This window comes from Hibiscus syriacus, unplaced genomic scaffold, assembly GCF_006381635.1.
Source record: "Hibiscus syriacus cultivar Baekdansim isolate YM2019G1 unplaced genomic scaffold, ASM638163v2 tig00111398_pilon, whole genome shotgun sequence".
In the NCBI taxonomy this organism is placed as follows: domain Eukaryota; kingdom Viridiplantae; phylum Streptophyta; class Magnoliopsida; order Malvales; family Malvaceae; genus Hibiscus; species Hibiscus syriacus.
The window spans coordinates 2,802,206-2,824,329 of NW_024063081.1; the positions used below are offsets into that span (position 1 = coordinate 2,802,206).

At 32.2% G+C, this 22,124-nt stretch overlaps 2 protein-coding genes and 2 pseudogenes across 2 annotated transcripts; 1 reads left to right on the forward strand and 3 right to left on the reverse strand.

Moving 5' to 3' along the window:
- Window positions 1-754: 754 nt before the first annotated feature.
- LOC120161134 lies at window positions 755-4,307 on the reverse strand (annotated as a pseudogene).
- Window positions 4,308-7,243: 2,936 nt separating this feature from the next.
- Window positions 7,244-9,161, reverse strand: LOC120160991 (annotated as a pseudogene).
- Window positions 9,162-11,476: 2,315 nt separating this feature from the next.
- Window positions 11,477-13,991, reverse strand: LOC120161045 (probable inactive receptor kinase At5g16590). Its single transcript, XM_039171349.1, has 2 exons — window positions 12,481-13,991; window positions 11,477-12,306 (listed from the first exon to the last, which is right to left on the reverse strand). Exons 1-2 carry the CDS (start codon window positions 13,769-13,771, stop codon window positions 11,732-11,734), a joined length of 1,866 nt encoding a protein of 621 aa, XP_039027280.1. The 5' UTR covers window positions 13,772-13,991; the 3' UTR covers window positions 11,477-11,731.
- A 2,666-nt stretch (window positions 13,992-16,657) lies between these two features.
- LOC120161200 (probable transmembrane ascorbate ferrireductase 2) lies at window positions 16,658-19,283 on the forward strand. Its single transcript, XM_039171461.1, has 4 exons — window positions 16,658-16,987; window positions 17,644-17,692; window positions 18,577-18,776; window positions 18,891-19,283. The coding sequence occupies exons 1-4, from the start codon at window positions 16,844-16,846 to the stop codon at window positions 19,194-19,196; spliced, it is 699 nt and encodes a 232-aa protein (XP_039027392.1). The 5' UTR covers window positions 16,658-16,843; the 3' UTR covers window positions 19,197-19,283.
- Window positions 19,284-22,124: the final 2,841 nt, after the last annotated feature.

The following is a 22,124-nucleotide window of genomic DNA, read 5'->3' on the forward strand; positions in this document are numbered from 1 at the left end:
GCTCAAATTCATCCAAATATGTAATTAGTTTCAACCATAGTTTAACCTAAATTTTATTTTTCAAACATACAATAATATAACTTGGCCTATACATTTTATTAGCAAGGGAAATGATTAGTATATATTTATAGTTTGAGATAAAATTGGAATGTTCAAAAAGTTTGGGGACCAATTTAAAATGAAGGTCATAGTTTAAGGATGAAATTGGAATGTTCAAAAGTTCGAGGATTAATTTAATTTAGTAATGAAATTAGAATATTTAAAAGTTTGATGATCAATTTAAAACAATAGTCATACTTTGAGGAAATATAATACAAATAACTCATTTTTTAAAACAGTTTCCATATATTGTTTGGAAAAAAATATAGTTTCCATATACAATTATTTTTTTAAATAGTTTCCATGTACATGTTTTTTCCAAATAGTTATCATCTACGTTTTTTTTAATAGAAGTCACTAGCTTATTAAAAAGTAAAAATATTTAAAAATATAATAAAGGTATATAACTATAATTATAAATTAAATACATAATTCGGATATTTTCTTATAACGTTGAAACTAGTCATTTTAGATCATATAAAGACCATACATGCAAAAGGTAAAAAAGCCAATCAAAAGACTCGAACAAAAATAGATATGATCAAATCCGATTGCATTGTAAACCGAACCACATAAGGTGATTAAGCTATCGAAAGACCATCGAGAACCGCAAATCAGAGCCGAGCGTCGTGAAAAACTATCCATGAACTCAAAATTATGTATCCAAATTTAATCTGAAGGTAAATATCAAGAAAGATCAATAAGATTACAAATAAACATTATCTTGATCAGTTATTGCGTCATCAAATTCAACCTTAAGAAAACTAAAATAAAAAGAACGACCAAGCGACTGAGAAAGAAGACGAAAAATGTGCTATAAAGGTAGAAAAGAGAACCGCGATTAGCAACCAACATCAAAATCGATACCATCGCTAACTAAACAAAATCAAAGAAGAAAAAAGTGATCTTATCTATAGAAGATGATAAAAATTCTAAAGAATAAAAAAAAAAGAAGGTGGGATAGAGTCTAGTTACCATCTACGTTTTTAAAACACAAATTGTGTTTTTTTTTATTAATTTTGGGTAAGTATAAGATAATATTTGTTCAAAGATAACTCTCAATCTCCTGACGTTGAACGCTCACACCCCTGACATCTATAGTACTTGAACCCAAGTCCTCAAAAAATAACAATAATTCTTTTACTACGAATATCATTTAATTCATTATTAAAACACGAACCGTAAAAAGTAAAATATGATAGTAACTTTTTTTCGACATGTGAGATGAATGGGATGGGACGGGGCCAAACGAGTCGGATTAATTTAAGATTAGTTAATATTAATTATAAATATTCTAGAGTATAAAAGTTCAATTGAAAATTAAATTTATAATGAGAATAAAAACATATTTTAAGGATTAAAATTATGATAATAAAAGATCAAAATAGGTCTTTCGAAATTATTTTTTTTTACATAATTACGGTTTTAAATTCGTAATAATTGTTCATAATTTTAAGGATTGAAATATTTTAATAATGTTTGTTTAGATTTTTCTTAATTGAAGATGTTGCACACATATTCCGTTGATGTAACTGCTCGAACTCAAGATCTCTAAAGAGAATAATATTTCCTTTTATCACTAAAAACACTTGATGGGTTTAGTTCATTATTTATTATAAACGATTTTAAATTCGTCTTTCCCATTTACTGAGGTCCTTTCATGCAATTTTAAATAAAAATATTATTCTTTTAATTTTTTGATTTAAAATAAATTTGTATTATACATAATAGGTGTTCACTTTTAATTCCTTTTATATTAAATTTTATTTTAATAAGATTTAATTAAAAAAAATAAGATTTTGAAATGGTGAATATGAATATTATAAGAACAATATCGGTACTACGAATGTTGAAAATCAGTTTTGTGCTCAAATTCACTTTTAATGGTCTTTGAATTATTTTTAAAAACTTTAAAAACTTTAAATAAATTAAATTTAAGTCTAAAAAAACAATTTACCTTAATTTGTTATATCAAAATATAATTCAACACTATTCATTTTCCTCAACATAATTCACAAATAACTTACTTTAATATCAATTTTTTATTTTTTACTTAACATAGTACTATAAAAGTCTTATGGATAAGAATATAAAATTATACCTTCACTGCAAGTTTCCAAAATTTTATTTTTTCCAACAAATATGTAAGAGCAAAGCAGTGAGTAAACCAGAAATATTTTCCCTCAGCACCATGTTCGATTTCGAGTTCATCACTTCTGCTGTGAACCCACCACAAGAGATTTGTGAGTGAATTCCCATCATCATGACCCTTCAGGTTCCTTATCTTCTCCAAAGCACTTTCTTTGTCATAAATTGCTTCCAAGGCAAACATAAACCCTTTCCATCCCTCTCCCACGTCATCCCTTTCCAGTGTCGGCAGTGTCCAGTTCACTAGCCCTCTAGTAAACTCGATATCCGAGAACACCACCTCACTGATAGGCATTACGGGTAGCAATTGGATTCCGAGCCGACACTCTCTCCAGTAAGGTGGAGCAAACCAAAAGCCGCTGTCCCTCTTGTTCGCCCACAAGACGCCCATGACTCGGTTCTCTCGTGTGAATTCTTCTCCATATAGATTATCTCCCTCCTTCACATGCCACCATGCTTGTGCTGCTTGAATCTCTAATGCCATAAGAGTTGATCCGATTGCAACTAGATGGGTGTCTCCATAGGATAACCCCATTAGTGCAGCAGAGTAATATCCATTCACTGCTTCACCAGTGTTTTCTTCGTTCCTTCCATCTATGAATTCAGTCAACCCTCCGGCCCAAGAATGCAGTTTGTACAAATCGAAACACCTCAAACGTGGATAATTTGAATTCGAATGCCTGCCTAGGTTCATGAAATCTGCCATGAGCGAGTAAGCTTGGGGCTTACACCTCCTTCCCCAAGCCGGATTGATCTTGGCCAAGACAGCTATTCCATAAAGGAAGTAACCGATATGAGAATGGTGGCCACTATAAACTCCAAAACCAAAATCTGCCCCTGAATCAGCTAAGCCTTGTTTAGTCACAATGCCACCCCATTTTGATTCATACAAAAAACCATTCCCATTGAAACTCCCATCCAACCATGGCTCAATTGTATCCTTCAAGAACGTCTTTATTTTTGGAATCACATCAAGACAGCTCACTTCTTCAGCAATCAACGCCAACCTCGCTGCTCTCGCAATCAACTTCCCGTAATAATAAGACGATGTCGTCGTTATAGCCGATGAATCCAAGGCCTCAGCGTCCTTAGCAAGGGCAATCACAATCTCAGCGTAGGATTCTTCCTTAACCCCTTTAATAGAATGCCAAGTTACCGAAACCTGGTGCGGTTTCAACACCCACGAATCACCAACAACACCAACAAGCTCCCCATCAATGCTTTTATAATTAAAATTCTCTAAAACCTTAACATCACAACAGTCACTAGCTAAAATATCAAGATGAAGTGGGTGTGCAAGCATAAGCAAACCACCCCACCCTTTCTTTTCCCATTTATATTCCAAACAAAACGGTTTAGTTAAAACTGCATCACCTGAGGTTGGGTAGCAGGAACTGAACTGATCCAGAATGGATTCATATATTGGATCCAAACCGGGTAGCACAGCAATCCGAATAATACCCGAACACCGGAAACAATCGAAGAAAGACCATGACTAAAACTGACGGATGAAGACGTATAAATAAGCCATGTTTGACCGTTGTTAAGCTTAACAGTATGCTTGGTGAGGGAACTATTCGAAGAAAACGAGATAATCGCGTGACTAGGAGAAATTGATATCGGAATATTCCCCGTTACAGAACAAGTCAAAAAGGGACAACCTCAGACAAGAAAGAAACGTAGGTTCGAAGAGGGGAAATCCAAAGTAACACTGAGATCACTGTAAGAAGAGATTACATGGCTTGGGCATGTTTTATCAGTAGCACAGATGGTAAGATCAGGGTCGAAGATTTGGTAAACGACAGAAGGGTTGTTGCAGATAGATGGGTAGCAGATGGAAAGGGAAGAGTCGGCCAATTTGATGAGATAAGGGTGGATGTACTCTGGTTGGAAGCCATTTTTGAGAGCGAAGTTTTGGAAGTAAGAGTTGGTGGGGAGAGGGGATGAGAGGAGGTTCGGGGAAAAGAAACGGGAAGGGTCGGGCAGGACGGAGGATTGAGCTCTGGGGAAGAGGAAATGGTGAACTTTGTTGGGGCTTTGAGGCTTTGGAGAAGACATGGGCGGAGATGGCGGCGGTGACTGTAAAAACTGTGGGATGTTTGTTGATTAATTGAAGAAATAAAATTGACTTTACAGTACATATTAAAGTCAAGTCAATGGCTGTTATTGTCATCTTGGTGGAAAATCGTTTTCTTTTATTAGATTGAGATTTTTATAAAGATAATATTTAATTTAAAAAATTAATTATTTAGTAGTAAATGTTTAAATATTTTAATAAATTAAACTTAAAATCCCTTTAAATAATAATTATTCTTTTAATCATTGAAACATATTAATCCATATCGGAAAATTTTGTTTTATTCGAATAACATTTTTGTTTAATACGTTTAGTATATAAACTATCAATTTTATTTCATTTTAGTATCTAAACTTTCATTTGTTTCAAAATTATATCTAACATTTACTTTTTATTTTATTTTAGTACCCCACAATTAAAAGCTTAACGGAAATTTTGTATGTGACATTTTTATAAGTGAATTACAATATTCATTACTTATCTATCTTCTCATTTTTATTTTGGTCACTAAACTAAAGTTTAAAAAATTTCAATTTAACTACTCAACATTCAAATTACTCATGTTTTAATCATTCTAATTTATTTTATTAATATTTTTTGTGACATGACATTTTTATTTTTATTATTTTATTAATATATAATAAAAATAAAATTAGAAAATTTTGAAAGTTGAAGTGATTAAATTAAGAGTAATTTGAATTTTAAGTAATTAGATTAAAAATTAAACTTCAACGAAACAAATAGGAATGAGAAAATAATTGAGTGATAAATAACGTAATTTACTTATAAAAAATACAATGTTGTAACAGTTCCGTTATGTTTTTAACGGCAATGTACCAAAATAAAATAAAAAAGAAACCTTAGTTATTATTTTGAAATTAATAAAAATTTAGATATTATAATGAAATAAAATTAATAATTTAAATACAACACACGTAATTTATCTTATTTGTTTACTTGAAATTCATCTCCTAATAAAGATTTTTATACGTTGTTTATATCAAGCGACGACTCTATCTGTTAAAATTGCAAATTGCCCACCAATGAAATGCCACCTTCGTACATATCAAATAAATTTTAATTTTCAACTCATCAACTAATTAAAAGTGTCCTTCTTAACCATTAAATTTATTTTTAATTTACTGTTTGTACAATATATTTATTATCTTACATAGATGAAACACTGAAAAGAGTTTGATATACTAAGTATATTTTTTTACGTAAATAACAACAACTAGTTTTATTAAAAAAATAAAATTTAAAATTACAATGACGGTTTATAATTATAAGTATAAACTAAACACGTAATTAAAACATTTCATATAACAATTGACATGAAACTTGACACTTTAGATCATATAAAGATCGGTTAAAAATTCATCTAAAAAACTCAATAAAATAAAGATTCGAATGATTCTGACTGCACTAACAAATGAACCACAACAGATGATCAAATTACTGAAAGACCACCAACAATTGCAAATCAAAATTGAACATCGTGAGAAAACTATCTCCGAACGCAAACCGTTTATCCAAATTCATCCAATGGTCCAAAGCAGGACATATAAACAAGATAACAAATAAGTTTCATCTTAATCAGTCGAGCCGATATCAAATCCATCCCAAAAAAATCAACTAAATAACCAATAAAAAGGACTGAAAATGTCAAAAGGTATACAAGAATGTGTCAAAAACATACCATAAAAATAAAATCATTGAAAATTTAAAAAAAAAATCAAATATACGATATAAAAATAATAAATATTAATAATCGACGACCAAGACTATTGTCACCTTCAGTCAACTAAGACTAAGAAGAAAGCTAGCGGCGCAAAGTTAAGGGAAAAGAAAAACTAGGGCAGTATATTAAATATGTTTGAGAAAGACCATTAAGGGTGACAGACATTAAATTGAAAAGAATAGTATAAGTGGAAAATTGGTTAAATGTTTAAAATTAGAGGGAATTTTTGTTCTTGTATATAAAAGAAAGAGTGGTTAGATGATTTTAAACAGAAAGTTTTATTTTGATGAAGAGAAAAAATTATGATTTATTTTACGAAATATTTTTTTTAGCAAATGTAGCTGTTGAAACAATGTCAGCAAGTTTTACGTTATTATTTTTGTTAAATTATTTTATATAATTTTTTTAATTATGGTAAAATTATGTTTTTAAACGTAGTTGGTTGCATAAAAAAGAAAATATGTTGAAAGTGTTTCACATACGAAAAGTATAAATAGTTAGGGGTTAAAATAAAAACATTAAAATTAATTAGTGACTAAAATGCATAAAATATAAAGTTAGATTTACAAATAGAATACCAAAACCAAATAGTGCCCAAAATGTATAAATATAAAGTTAATAGTAAAAATAAAATTATGAAAAGTAAAGACTGACTAAATTGAATAAATGAAAAATATGAGAGGATACACTTAATTATTTATTTATATAAAAACGTTGAAAGAATTTTTTTAAATACTATTATTCTTAGTTTAATGTTATTATTGTATTCTAAAATGATAATAATAATAATAATATTTTATTATTATTATATTAAAAACTATAATATTATTAGTGGTAACATTATAGATTTAAAGCCATAGAATATATATAGATAGTAAGCTCCATATCCGTATGTTGAAAAGGCAAAAGGAATAAATTTGCATTTTGAATAGTACAAATTTTATTTCTAAAAAATGGAAACTGCTGTCCAAAAGCCGCTTAATTCTAATTCATTGTGTTACGAATATAAGGTATTATTTATTGAAAAGATTCTTAATCATTTAATAATAAATCTTCATATATTCCTGTAGACATCATGTTCGAACTTGAGACGTCTATAAATAATAACATTCTTACTTATTGAGGTTGTTTTGTTCGTGCTTATTATCTTACATCCTTACTCTAGCACTCAGATCCAGCAGAGACGAAATTGTTATAGTCACATACTTTGTTCAATACAAATATTAATATAATAATGGCTGAACAAGAAAGAAAGTGCTACCAGACTCGTACCATCAACTATCCCTGTCAAAATGTTGAATGATATAATTCTCACCTCCTATCTGGATTTCCACCACGAGCGGGTGCTACTGGCTCGTATGTGTTTCCAGCTCGACCAGGAGGTGTTGCTGATCCATAAGGTCCGTTATTCCGGGATTCTGCTTGTCCATGTAGCACAGCAGGACTTCTATCTGCTGTATCATATGTTGCACCACTGGACGGATCCTCTCTGTGCATCATAGACATGGGTTCTTTGACTGTCATAACTAGGTCCTCTCTGTGCGTCATAAACTGGCACCCTTTGTGATTCATAACCAGTCTCTCTTGACAAATCATGGGCGGGTTTTCCAGACATCTCGTTGCCGGACCTCATAGGTGCAGATCCAGACACGGACTGATTTCCAACATAAGCAGAGGTGGCACCTACATTTGCGCCAATAGCAGCAGGTGGTAGAGCACCATGTCTCTATAATGCAGAATGAGAAGAATGTCATTTATCTACTAGATAGAATTAGCAGAAGAAACGCAATCCTCAATACTAGACTGCTGTTTGTGCAGTTACTGTTCCGTACTTTCAAAATTGTTAATTAATCCAAGTTTATATAAAAAAAAGGTATTAATTTTACCCTAAAAAACATTTCGATATAATGTAATTTGTACTAGCAGTTGCAAACATACAACTCATCCATATTTCAGCACAGACAGATTTATGCCATTATGGAACCTGGTGAATAACGTAACCATCTTCATATGTATTTTGTCCCACGGGATGTCCAGAAGCATCATTCTCATTGTTTCCTGTGGCCCCGCCATATTGACCAGCTGCATTTGATTCCACATATGAGCCATCTAAAAGGGGTGGGGGAATAAAAATCTCAAAAAGAAAAAGATCAGAAGAGAGGATACCAATTCTTTTGTCAACATTAGAAGCATTCATCATCCCGGCGCTAAGCTTCTCTACTTCCCTTGTCAACGTCATATAATTTTTCTTCATCACCTGACGTGATTCAAGGTCATCGTTGTAAAGTTACTTCTCATAGTCAAATAAAGCGCTGCATGATCAAGAATAGGTATTGCGACTCATGGAACCAAAACAATTCCAGAAAGAAAGATCTGAAAGGACTTTAGCTGAATGACCAGGCATGCTCAGGGAGGACAAAGAGGAAAGAGAGATCTTTTAGAAAGAAAAAAAAAGTTTTAGTATTAATTTCCTGTTCAATACCAGCCGTTCTACTTTAATCTTTCTCAACTTTGCTCCAAAAACATCCATGGATAAGAGCACAACAAAAACCTGCAACTGTAATGCTGATATTCCTGTCTGAGGTTCTCAAGTTCTGCCAGCAGAGCTGATATCTGTTGCCCATCAACATGAGCTCTCTGAATCTCTTGATTTAATTGATGCACTTTGGAGAAAAGTTCTTCCCTGGCTAAAACCAAATTCTCAGCTTCAGAACGTGCCTGCTGCAACCCTGCAGTGGCTCAGATGCTTTCAATTCAGCTTCCATCTTAGCTATTTTTTCCGTAAGGCTCTTCATTTGTTGTTCTCTTTCAGATGTTACGGCTCCTATCTGTGCATGCAAAATCTGCAACTCATGCTGTGCAGCAGCAAGTTCCTGTCTCAATGTCCAATGGGTAGCCGCCATTCTCTGGTTTTCTGTACCAAGTTTCTGCATCTCCACATGCTGTGCATAAAGCTTTTGTTCCATGATTTCTGGAGGTGGCGACATATCAAAATGGGGAATTCCAAGACCAAATGGGTCAGAACGTACCATGCCAGGGCCAGGGAGAGGATGCCTCAGATGAGGGGGTGGAATTCGACTTTTACTGCCCATTTTCGTGGCTACTGTATGATCCGAGGAAAGAAATATGACATAAGCTCTAAGAGTCCTTCCATGTCCGCACTTTGATTTGGCTTCATAAAGAAACTTGAAAACTATTCGTGCATCATGTGACATGAATAGCAATTGGATATTGATGCAATGCTTTGGGACTTTTGTCCATACATGCAACATAACACAGGCACAAAGCGATAAATACAACAGAACAATTGAGCCTAAAAACATTAAGGAATATGTACAAGACTTCAATAAACAATTAAAATTAGACTTATCATCAAAGTGATTCCTCCTTTGCAAGATCCTATTTAATAGCATTTCGCTCATGCAAATTTGAAGTTCAAAGAGAACATCAAAGCTCATAACATACAGTAAAAGGATCCTTATCTACAGCTAATGTGGTTAGCCAGGCCAACAGCTATAGGAATTACTTGTTTGTTTCCATGTCAATATCACTGTAGCTCATCGGTCTAAGCAGTCAACCTCTTGTCCAATTCAAAATAAGGCCTTCAATCTATATCCAGGCATGTTCCAATACTTATATTCCACAAGCTAAACTCTAGAAGATGGGGTAGGTTCCTCTGGAACAAATTGAAGTCATATACCAGCCATAGAAAGTCTGGGAATTGCACCCAGCAAAAATGGTAGTAATAATTCTGAAGCCTGAAAGAAATATTCAGGTGTAATTAACCCAAACTTGAATTTTACATTAAAGATTCCAGTAACAGTTTTACAATTTTTCCCGTTTCCCCTTTTCATTATTTTTTAATGGAGAAGAACGAGTTCGGAACACACGAATAGTCAGGTGACTATTTTGTATTTTTTAATAGTCGGGGACTCAACAAAGAAACACCCTATAATTAATAGACCATTTTGTAACTTTTAATAGCTGATGGACTCAATAAAGCTGTTTCATATAGATATTTCACCCTACATTTAAATATATTTAAGGGTAAACTACATGTTTAGTACTCCAAATATCACTTTATTTTGTTTTAGTCATCCAATTATTTTTTTTCAAAATCATACCTAATGTTACGTTTTGATTTCATTTTGGTCACCCACAGTTAAAAAATTAACAGAACTATTGACATGACATTTTTTCCAATGATGACATGGCATCACCTTATTATGACACGCCAGCATTATTGTTGATTTTTTAACAACGGGTGACCAAAATGAAACCAAAACTAAATGTTAGATATAATTTAAAAAAAATAATTGAATGATCAAAACGAAACAAAAGTGATAATTGGATTACTAAACATATAGTTTACCCTATATTTAAATACTAATTAAATTTTAAAATAATTTAGATGTTGTGTTAATGAAAATAATTTTTAAAGGTAATTAACGTGTTATTTGTAGTAATATCTTTATCTCATGATGGTAGGGGCTGAACTAAAGACGGTTGGGACTTGGGAGTGCATCTTTTAAAAAAATTAAAATTTTATATAATTTAAGTATTTTTAATATTTTATATTCTTTAAAAAATTATAATTTCTCATCTTTAAATTTTTAATATTACTTTTTTAAGATTCATATTTCTGATGTTAAAATTATGTGCTTAGAATAGGCAAAATCTTATTCTGTGACCTAATTAACCAAAAGTGGGCCACCCATTGGCTATACTCTCTTAAACCGGTTTTGACATTGACCAAATCATGTTTGTACCAAAAGCAATGGCCATTGTTGTTTAGTGGTGGAGAAGAAGAATTAAGATTCTTTGTGAAGCAACTTAATTTTTACTCAGTTGCATAATAAAGCAAAAGCAAAAGATCACTAACTATATTTTATACTCAGTAATCCACTTCATCTAACTGCCTAAAACAGGAAGGGACAATTGATATCACTCAAATTATTTTCTTCAACCATTCTCAGTAAGGTATTAATAATTAATTACTATAAATTATAATGTCGAAAATATCCATTAATCCCTAACCTAGGTAGATTATGGTATTTTTAATATTATAATAATCAAGGATGGATTGAAAGGGCAGATGAGTACAATCATCCCTGAAAATTTAAAATTACCATACATTTTAGATTTTACATATATATTTTCTATTAAAAATATGTTTTCGTTCCATAGAAGTTTGTTATTTCATTATTTTTTAAAATTTTAAAATTTCGCTCAGTTGATATAAAATACTGATCCGTCCCTAATTATAATGATGTCAACTGAGTTAATACTCTATCGGCAAAGCAAAAGGGTTAAAAATGGAGGAAAAAATATGAAGGATCATTCATTTCATCCAAACACAAATGAATAGACAATTCACTGCATTTTGCATTTCAAATGAAGAAAAGAAAATAACAAACCCCCTTACCGAATACAATAATAAAACTGCAGAGTTACAAGAAATTAAGCAAAATGTTGGCATGAATGTTGACAAGGCAGGGGGAATATTGGGGGGGGGGGGAAAGAAGAGGAGGGAATCCTCTGATTCTTAAAGAATCAAACTCTATCTAAGAATAATGAAAATGGAAAAAAAAACAAACAAACGAAAGATAGCTGATAGTTGTAGTCCTTTACTGAATAAGGTGGAGCCTCAATCATTTGCTACGAGTCTATTTCTCAGAGCTCGATCGACCGAGGTGTTCAATTTGACTCGTCACCTCGGCCATGGAAGGACGCTTGTCAGGATATTGAGCGGTGCAATCGATGGCAAGCTGTAAGAGTTGGACCATATCTTCCTCGACATTGGGGTCTCTCAGAAGTTCAAGGTCGAACACTTCGGCTGTCCACTCCTCTCGAACTACAGATTGGACCCATCTCGGGAGGTCTACTCCTTCCTCATTCAGTACAGCATGTGTGGGTGCCTTACCGGTAAGTAGTTCTAGAAGCAATATGCCAAAGCTATAGACATCAGCTTTTTGGGATACTTTACGAGCATCTGTAACCTCTGGCGCACGGTAGCCATCGACACGGGTGGGAGCCAACGAGGGACTAGCAAGTTGAGCAAGACCAAAATCAGATACACGAGCTTCATAGGATGTAGCGAGTAGGATGTTTGAGGATTTAATGTTTCCATGGGAGATTTCGGAGCCCTTGGAATGCAGGTATGCAATGCCTTCAGCAGCTCCAAGGGCAATACCCCACCGAGTGTCCCAATTCAATGGAGTCCTACCAGCTCCTCTGTTACCTGATTTTCCATATATAACACCAACATTAACAACAGAAGGAAACATGTATATTAAAAAACACAAATGTAAAATCTTATACCAAGCTTTCAATATCACATTTCTCAATATTAGGTAAACTTATAGCATATTAAAAGTATACACAAAATCAAGAAAGAAGAAGAGATCATACTGACCATGCAAAAGTGCAGACAAGCTTCCCACGGGCATGTAATCATACACAAGAAACTTCTCATCCCCACTAAAGTAGCAGGCCCTCAATGGGACCAAGTTGCCGTGATCCATGGCTCCAACTACAGCCATTTTCTCCTCGATTTCCTTCTCCGGCACCATCACATCCTTAAGCCTCTTCACTGCAACAACCATCCCCATCTGCAATGTCGCCTTATACGTTGTCCCGAACGTTCCCTTCCCCAAAACCTCTGCAGAAGCCCTCAATAAATCATCCAGATCGAACACCTTTTCCGCCTTCCCGAAAAACATCAAACTCTTACTACCATTACTCTTAGAATCCTTTTTGACTACCCCAGATAACCCATTACTTCTATTATTATTACTTACTGCTCCAGGTAACCCATTGCTTCTGTTATTATTACCTTCCTCTATTGCCTTTTCTCTAGGAATTTCAACCTCAGTCTGTTTTGTAGGGGCAATGTCCCTCGTCTCCATTTTCTTACCACCTTTTCTTCTACATAAACATATCAATAGAATCAAAATCAACACAAACACAATCACTGATCCAATAACAATGCCGGCAATAGCTCCACCGGAAAATTTACTCCCACTACTTTCTGCCCCATTACAAGAAACCAATGGCTTCCCACATAAAGCATTCCCTTGAAAAGCAGTCTTTGGATTTCCTGACAACCCCTTTGGGATTGATCCATTCAACTGATTAAAAGAAACATTGAATTGCTTAAGTGTAGGCAGATTAATATCGGGTATTGACCCAGATAACTGATTGTTCTCCAAATACAAAGTACCCAACCGAGTCAAATTGTTAACACTCGCAGGGATCGATCCAGTGAAATTGTTGTCTGCAAGATTAAGCCTAACCAGGTTCTGCAAAGTGAACAAAAACTGAGGAATCTCACCGGAAAACGCATTACCTTGCAAGTAGAGGTTTCGAAGGGATGTAAGCTTGGTGAAATCAGATGGGATTGGTCCAGAAAGAGCATTGAAACGAAGAGAAAGTGTTTGGAGCCGAGTTAAGTTCCCAATAGCAATGGGAAGCTTACCCGATAGTCCCATTCCGGGCATTCTTAACTCGACGACTCTGTTTCCGCTGCAGTTTACACCGGTCCAAGTACATGGGCTGCTCGACAGATTCCATAGACGTGAGCGTCCACCCACAGCTGCTCGAAGAGCCACTAAGGCTGCCCTGTCGGAAGCTAGATCTGAGTTCACGCCGACCAAAAATGATGTTGTCCATAACAACGAGAAGAAACACATTGTGCTGGAAATCATTTTCACGGCTTTGCTTTGGCTTCCACAAAGTTGGGTTTCAGCAGCTAAACGATTGGAAGATGGATTTCATGGGAAACTTTTTTTTTCTTTTTTTTCAGCCGATTATGGAAACTTATGGAAATTGATGAATTTTAGGAATTTAGCTTGGTTTCTGGGAGAAAAAAAAATATGGGTAAAAAAGATAGAGAATCTTAAGATTGTTGATGAACATTGATTATTAAAATCGCGCTTAGGGGAAGAAAGCACTGGATTTGAGTTGGCAACATGGCTCTTTCGTTCTATTATATTTATATCTATTTTGTGAGGAAATAATTAAGTGATTTGTCGTGTAAATTAAGGTATTGCATTTCCTAATTGCGTTTTAATGGCAATTGGCAAATCTCCAACCAACATTTGGGGGTTAAGTTTTAAAATAACAAGGTTTTCAACGTTAATATTTGAGTGTTCAAGATTGTAAAAATTAATTATTTACAAGTAAAATAATTATTATTTTTCGTTCTATTAATACATGTAACGTCTATAGTATTTCTATTGTACGTTATTTATTTTGTTGGTATTATAATTGTGTGATTATGATATATTATCAACGAATAGGAAAAAAAGAAAGAAAGATACGTGAATAGCAACGAGTTAAGTTATATTAGTGGTTAAAAGAATGATTGTTATTTTTATATATCTCAGGTTTGAGCACAAACGATTGTAGGATATTTGAGCATTAATAGTCAAATAATTGAGTTTTTATAACATATACTGTCACAATAAAACAAATGCATAAATAGATTAAAGAGGTATTAAAAGAGGCTATATTTTTTTGAAAGTTTTAAATTTTCATATATTTTAAGTATTTTATTTATGTGTTTTATCGATTTTCTAATTTTGTATTCTTTAAAATTTTATAATTTCATACTCTCTAACTCTATAATACAATTTTTAAAAAATTTGTATTATTAATATAAAATTATATGTTTATATCTGATAATAGAATTAAGAAAAGTTTTCACCGTTAAATTGATTTCTTTAATTTTAAATAAAAATTAATGTGATTTTTTATGAAAATCCTTCTTATTTTTTAGTGAATATGTTTGAAATCTTATTTTTCAACCTGCTGTAAACCAAATATTCGAATATATTTAAGGACTATTATTCTACCTACTAATAATAGAAAAAATATTTTATAACCAAATTGTAATGATGTCGTTATTTTTGTCTTTTATTTATAAAATATAACTAAAAAGGCACATAATAAGATTATTGTATATGAAATAATTATTAATAGATAGATTATTTTATTTTGACTATTTTAAATAAAGTAATAAATTTGATTCCTTATTAGCTTTATTAAAAAAATGTTGTAGGAGTATATTATTTGGGGGTAAAGATGTAATATAAAAAGATTAGGATCCCAAAATATTTTGCGATTACGATATAAAGGAAGGTTCGAATAGCAAATTGATTTTTAAAAAATCAGTAGATTTTGGCGTTTTGCCTGTCGGTCAGGAGCGTTGTGTAAGCTGTATTCAAGTATAATAATTAATACACATGAGCTAGTTTTTATACATAATATAATATATTTTGTTCAGTTTTTTGAACTCTCAAGTGGTTCCGATAATTTATAGATTTGTTAAATTTCTTCATAATTTGTAAAAGTATATATCATTTTATTAACATTTTTAATATCAAGAATATATATTTAAATTTTTAAGGTCTATAATAGTTTATATAAAATCATTTCAAAAGTCCGACTCCACTCTATTTTATATATTTTGATAGACAAAGTTCAAAGTGTTCTTGTTCCATGGAGTTTGATCTCCGATAATGTTACGATAGCTTATGAAGTTCTTCATTCATTGAATAGTGAATGATTCGATAGAAATACATCTTTACTCTTAAACTGGACATGAGCAATAAATATAATTGAGTTGAATGACATTTTATTTAATCATTATGCTCAAAAGGAGGTGATTTCTTCACCGGGAAACATTTGATACTCCCGCCGAAGAATAAGTTTTCTAGGTGTTTTCATGCATGGCGAAAATAGATTCCTCAAGCAATTTCCTGCTCCATTTACCGTATTCAATGGTGGATGTAGTTTATTTTTAAGGTGGACACACATTATCTTTAAATCATAATTTTCTTCGATTAATTATTTATTTTATTGATTGTGCTCACTTAGTACAAAAAATTTGTATTATCAATATATGTGTGTTAACTGGAAGATATTTATGGGTTCGTTACTAACCTTTAGGCTGTGTAAAGAACAGCTGTAGTTATGATAATATGGGCGACGCTCCACCTCCATTTCTTGCACCAATAAGCTTCCTTTAAAACGCATCAGAGTATCATCTCAATTGCACCTACTCCGATGGCTATTTTCGATCTCTCTTTCTCTCTTCTTTTCAACCTCCTCTTCAAGAGTTGTTATATATGTATGAAGAAAGAAGGAAGAAGCTGGTTCTAGTTGTTTGGTGTGGTCCTTTAAATGCCAATAAAAAAAATGATTTTTTGGAAAATGAATAGTTTAGCGACTGTAAATGGGAGAAAAAGACGGTCAACTATCTCACGTGGTAAAAATAATGCTAGATCAGCCGATTAACATGCCAAATCAGCTTTCCTTCACCCCAACTAATGGCTGTTAACATCGATTGAGTATTTTTTTACAAATCGATAACGTTTATGAAAATTTTGTTACAAATCGATAATGTTAATGACTTTTTTGTAATTTTTAAAAGTTTATCAGATAAAACGAAATATTTCTCAAAATTTAGCTACCATTCATGTATTTTACCCTAAAAAGATTAAAAATTTAGTAAAAGTTGAGCGAACGTGGATACGTATGTCTGTGTATTGGCTTAAAACCTGGTCTACTGTGAAAGTTTGAAAACCCTGACGCCTTCTTATCTGATCTGCTCTCTTCAGATTAATCAAATATAGAACCCTTCTTCATTCAATTGGAATCAGAGGGCACCAATTTTTCGTTTTCTTCTGAGAAAACCCATCCCTCTAAACCTTCAAAACAACTTATACTTTCTTTCCTTTTTGTTGTTGTATGCCTGCCTTTCTTCTGTTACAGAAATGGGGGTTCCAGTGATCAAATTTCCTATCTTTTTGGTAATTAGAGTACTGGGAATCGTAGTAACAGCTATTCTTTTCGCATGGACTCTCCATTACAGGGGAGGATTGGCTCTCATCTCTGATAACAAAGATCTCATCTTTAATGTAATCTCTTCCCTCTTTAGCCTATTATACATATAGTAGAGAAGCAACGTATTTCATTTTAATTGGTTTCACAGCTACTGGGTTGTCTCCATTTATGCTCCCCTCCCCCCTTGTTACATCTGGTGATTAATTGATCTTCTTGCCATTTTGCTTTATAATTTGTGATAATATTCATAATCTGGAAATTAATGTTTCATTGTTTAACTTCAAGACATGTTGTCATTCTTCTCAGTGTTTAATTGTATAATGCAGTTCACTAGATAGTAACAAAATATGATGATCAACATTAGTTTTTAGGTAAAGTTTTGTTATTGCTTTTGGTACATTTTCCCCCATTTGGAAGAAAATAGAAAGCAAAAAAACATATTTTCTGATAAACGGGCATGTGTTTTAGCAATTAAATGTCAAATATGTGATTTCTATAGAGAATCACATCTACACTGAACAGTTATGTTGGAGTTTATATTATATCTTAGCATTGATTCCTTTTTAATCAATTAAAACTATGCTTGGCTTACAATAAACTAAAAGGTATTACTAAGTAATACAACAATACCATAACAGACCCTTAAACGGCATCTTTCTCTGTTTCAACCTATGAAGAGTATTTTCTTTATCATTTCAGAATAGTCAGCTTTGTTGTGTGCTTATTTCAGGTCCATCCTGTTTTGATGGTCATTGGACTACTGCTCTTAAATGGCGAAGGTGAATGCCAATTTTTTATTCGATAATCGTTGCTTCAAGTTTTAGTTATATGTATCCAACCATCTCCTTTAAAGTTCTATATTTGTCCTTGTGAGATAATTAATTTATTCAGATAAAATTATTATCAATTTGATAATATGAAAGAATACTTGTTGTTATGTAAAATGCCGATTCATGTCTAGAAATCGGCAGTTTCTGAGAACTTATCCTTTTTTTGTCTCTGATAGGCTTATTGAGGTTTTCTTAGGACATGAGAAGTGAATTGCCTTTAAATTATTAGTAGAGCTACTCTAATATTTCATCTCTGAGATCTTCTGCGGTTCCTTTAATTTTTAATAACAGGATTTTGCTTGAGAGAATTACGGAAATTGCCACAATTTCCTAGAAGGATATTTATATGATAGTATGTATATGATAAGTACAAGTTTGTCTTCCCCCCTGTGTTTCTCTTTACCTTACCAGAAGCTGTTGTTCATATTAGATAGATATTTTCGGATACTATGCTTGTCTATTCTCTGATTTCAGAAAAGTATAGATTTACTTCTTGTTCCGTGCAGGGAAGAAAGTAAATTAAGTTCCATTCAGTTTTCTCCCTTGGGTTTGCAGGGTTTTGTCTTCCCTACCCTTTTCTTTTCATTAAATTTTCATCATTTTTCAAAATTCCATTTCTTGAAGGAAACCATCCTTTAGCGATCTTTAGAAGGATTGTTTTTATAACACATTGTGACATGGTCACCTATAATCAAGCAGTTGCATCGATTTTTTTTTGGTGGGAGAACACAAGGGACTCGAATAATGTGAACTTTTTTATGGAATCCTGAAAAAGGTCACTATCTTTACCATCCTGCTTTGTTTAACTCTTGTTTGGTATTTGATTGATTCAGCAATGCTCGCATACAAGACTGTTCCCGGGACGAAAAGCTTCAAAAAGTTGGTTCATCTTACAATTCAGTGCCTTGCTTTTATTTTGAGTACTATCGGTGTATGGGCTGCTCTGAAGTTCCACAACGATAGGGGCATTGAAAACTTTTACAGTCTACACTCATGGTTGGGCCTAGCTTGCCTTTTCTTATTCGGCATCCAGGTTCTGTTCTGTTCTGTTCTGTTCTGTTCCTTTCCAGTGCGTTTTGGCTCCAGTCTGTGAAGTTATGGATCTTAATCATGTCTTGTGTTTCGCTTTTATTTTCTTCTGCACCAGTGGGCTGCCGGATTCTCAACGTTTTGGTACCCAGGTGGCTCAAGAAACAGCAGAGCCACATTGTTGCCATGGCACGTGTTCTTAGGGATGTATACATATGCACTCGCTGTTGCTACTGCTACTACGGGCATCTTGGAAAAGCTTACTTTTCTTCAAACTAACCGGGTAATATCTCGCTACTCCACCGAGGCTTTGCTGGTAAACTCTTTGGGGATACTGATTGTTGTTCTGGGTGGTTTTGTGATTCTGGCCACACTAACTCCGGTGAATGGCAAAAGTGATGCCCACAGGGGACCAACAGAATAGAAACGATTGCGTTTCGTGGTATTTTCGAGGGGTATAAAATGGAATCGGAAAAAGACTAGTGCGTGTTTAGCTGCCATGGAACTTTGAGCCGTTGATAGTTTAATGTTTGATGTAATTTGTCATCATTTTGATATTTTATTTCAAGTGATTCGTGTCTCAAGCCTTACCAGCCGTAAAGTTAATTTGCAGTAAGTCACATTGATGATTAAGGTTAGGCTTGCTTCATAGATGGCAAATCAAATGGTTCTTTATTTTGGCGGCTGGATTGTTGAATCGGTTCAATCAGGTATAAATGGTCATTCTGATCAACTGCATACCAGAGAACCGGGAAATCCAACGTTGAAGTGGCAAAAACTATCGGCTAATCTATTCCCTTCAGTAAATTATTATCTATAAACTCTTAAATTACAGATTATAATACGTTTTGAACATATTTGAACACATAACTTTATAATATAATAATAATATCAATAAAATTAAAATTATATTACTATTTACATACTTATTATTTAAAAAGAAAATAGTTAGCGAAAAACGAGAATGTAAAATGACAGCGATGAAGGAGAGTCAAAATTGGGAGGAAGAGAAAGGCAAGTCATTCTCATTCACGTGCTTGCCAACTTTGTTAGTGTTTTGTGGTTGGTTGGAATGGAAGAAGAAGTCGTCTTCTGTGAATATTGGATGTTTTTAGAGAAAATGGATTTTCATTTCAACTATATCCTCCTACTTTACTCCACACTTTTGACTTTTCATCACTATTTTTTTTTTATTTTCTCAGTATCCTCTTTTCTATAATATTATATTTAATGAAATACTTTCTACAATTCTAGTTGACGGGTTGGGAACTAGTGACCTTTAATAGAGTTAATTTTATTTAATAAAATTCGAATTTTAGAATCAAATTCGAAATGAATAAAATTATATTTAAATTCGAAATTAATTAAAATTAAAATTATATTTGGTAAAATCATGATAAAGAAAAACCTCAACCCATTATCATTCTTGCTTATTATCAACTCAATTACTTTGCATGATACAAATGTGTTATATATATATATATATATATATATATAAATATATATGTTTGATACGATTTCTATTCCCAAAAAAAAAAGTTTGATATGATTTAAAAATATGTATGTTATTTTTCTGATCAAATCTAATTATATTTATAAATTATTGATATATGTACAAATCAAATGACTTCGGTGGTTGAGAAATTATTGTTATTCTTTGAAGTCCTAGATTCAAACGTTACATTTGTAAAAGTATTTGAACGTTCAATATAAAATAATTGAAAATCTTTAAACATATATTATTTTTATTTACTCAAAACTAATAAATTATTAATAAAAATTATGTTATAATAACAAACACATGCCTTTGATCCCTCCGAAGAATAAATTTATGTTTTCAACTCCTTAAAAAGTATGCTAATTTTATTTAATATTTGGTAATTTTGTCAAATACTTAAATATAAATAAAATAAAATAAATTTTAATATTTGAATTAAAGTATTGTACATTTAATTAGGGATGAATCGGCTTGAACAAGCAAATATGTGTTCCTGTTCTTTTGTTTATTTTTTAATGTGTTCCTGTTCGGTTTATATTCTCTTAAATTATCAATATTCTCTTCATTTATTTATTTTTAAAAGTGTTTGTGTTTGTTAGTTTAACGTTCATAAACATGTTCGTTTAACATTCTCGAACAAGTTCATTTAACATTCGTTTAACGCTAACAAACATGTTAGTTTACTATTCATTTAATGTTGGACAACCAACACTATCTTTTTATTTGCAAGCCAAAAAATGATGAATTTATGCTACTAGCCCTTAAGCTCCTTAGACTTCATAGCTTGAACTCTAAAGTTCACCTTATATTCAATTTAGTATATATCTTCACCAATATTTAAAATACAAAAAAATAAAAGGAAAATGATAACAAAGTAAACGAGCTTATAAACGAGTTTGTTCATAAATATAAACGAACAAAACACACATTTATTCATATTTATTCGCTTATTAAATGAATATAAAATATTTATTCACAATCATTTATTTAACTTAATAAATAAACATAAACGAACGTTACAGAAACTGTTCACAAATAATTCGTCAAACACTATGTTCCTTTACACCCATACATTTAATTTTTATACTACAAAATAGGCAAATAAATTGGGTAATTTTTAATTTAAACGAACGTCCTTTTGCTCATGTAATTTTTTGGTGATAATATTTTTAAAAGAAATTCTCTTATATATTTATATATTATATTGAAAAGGACATTTAGGCTTGAACGAATAACTAAAAAAGTTAGGGAATTAAAACCAGGAAATAAAGAAAGATATTTCCATCATTCCATTAAACGTCTCTTTTATTGATTTTCTTAAAATTGATATTTTAAAATTTGACAATACTTTTTAAATAGTTTAAATAATTAATTTCTATAAAAAATATTTTTTAAAATTATATTGTCGGTTTTTAAGATTTTATCTTAATTAATTCAAATGAATTCAAATTACACATTTAAGGTTGATAAATGAATCTCAATAAGAACATTTTACACACACAAAATTGAAAAAAAAAATACAAAACAGATTTAATAAGACCAGAGGGAATATTATTTTTGGATTGTGGGTCTGCTTTTAGACTGTGGTTCTAGAGGTTCCCTGTTGACGACGTTAACGGCGTCTTAACTACTATTAGCATGCGAACCTTGAGCATGCTTTTAATTTGACCGTTAGATCTAAGAATTCAATTGCAGCCACAAGATTCTTCTGTTTACCAACACGTTCTACAGTGTTCTTTTTATTTCACTTTATACTGTAAGCATGGGAAAACTACAACAGTGGTCGACGAACAAAAATTATTTACTAATAATTCTATGATGTTTTAAAATATTCCCACTCATGTCAATATCATC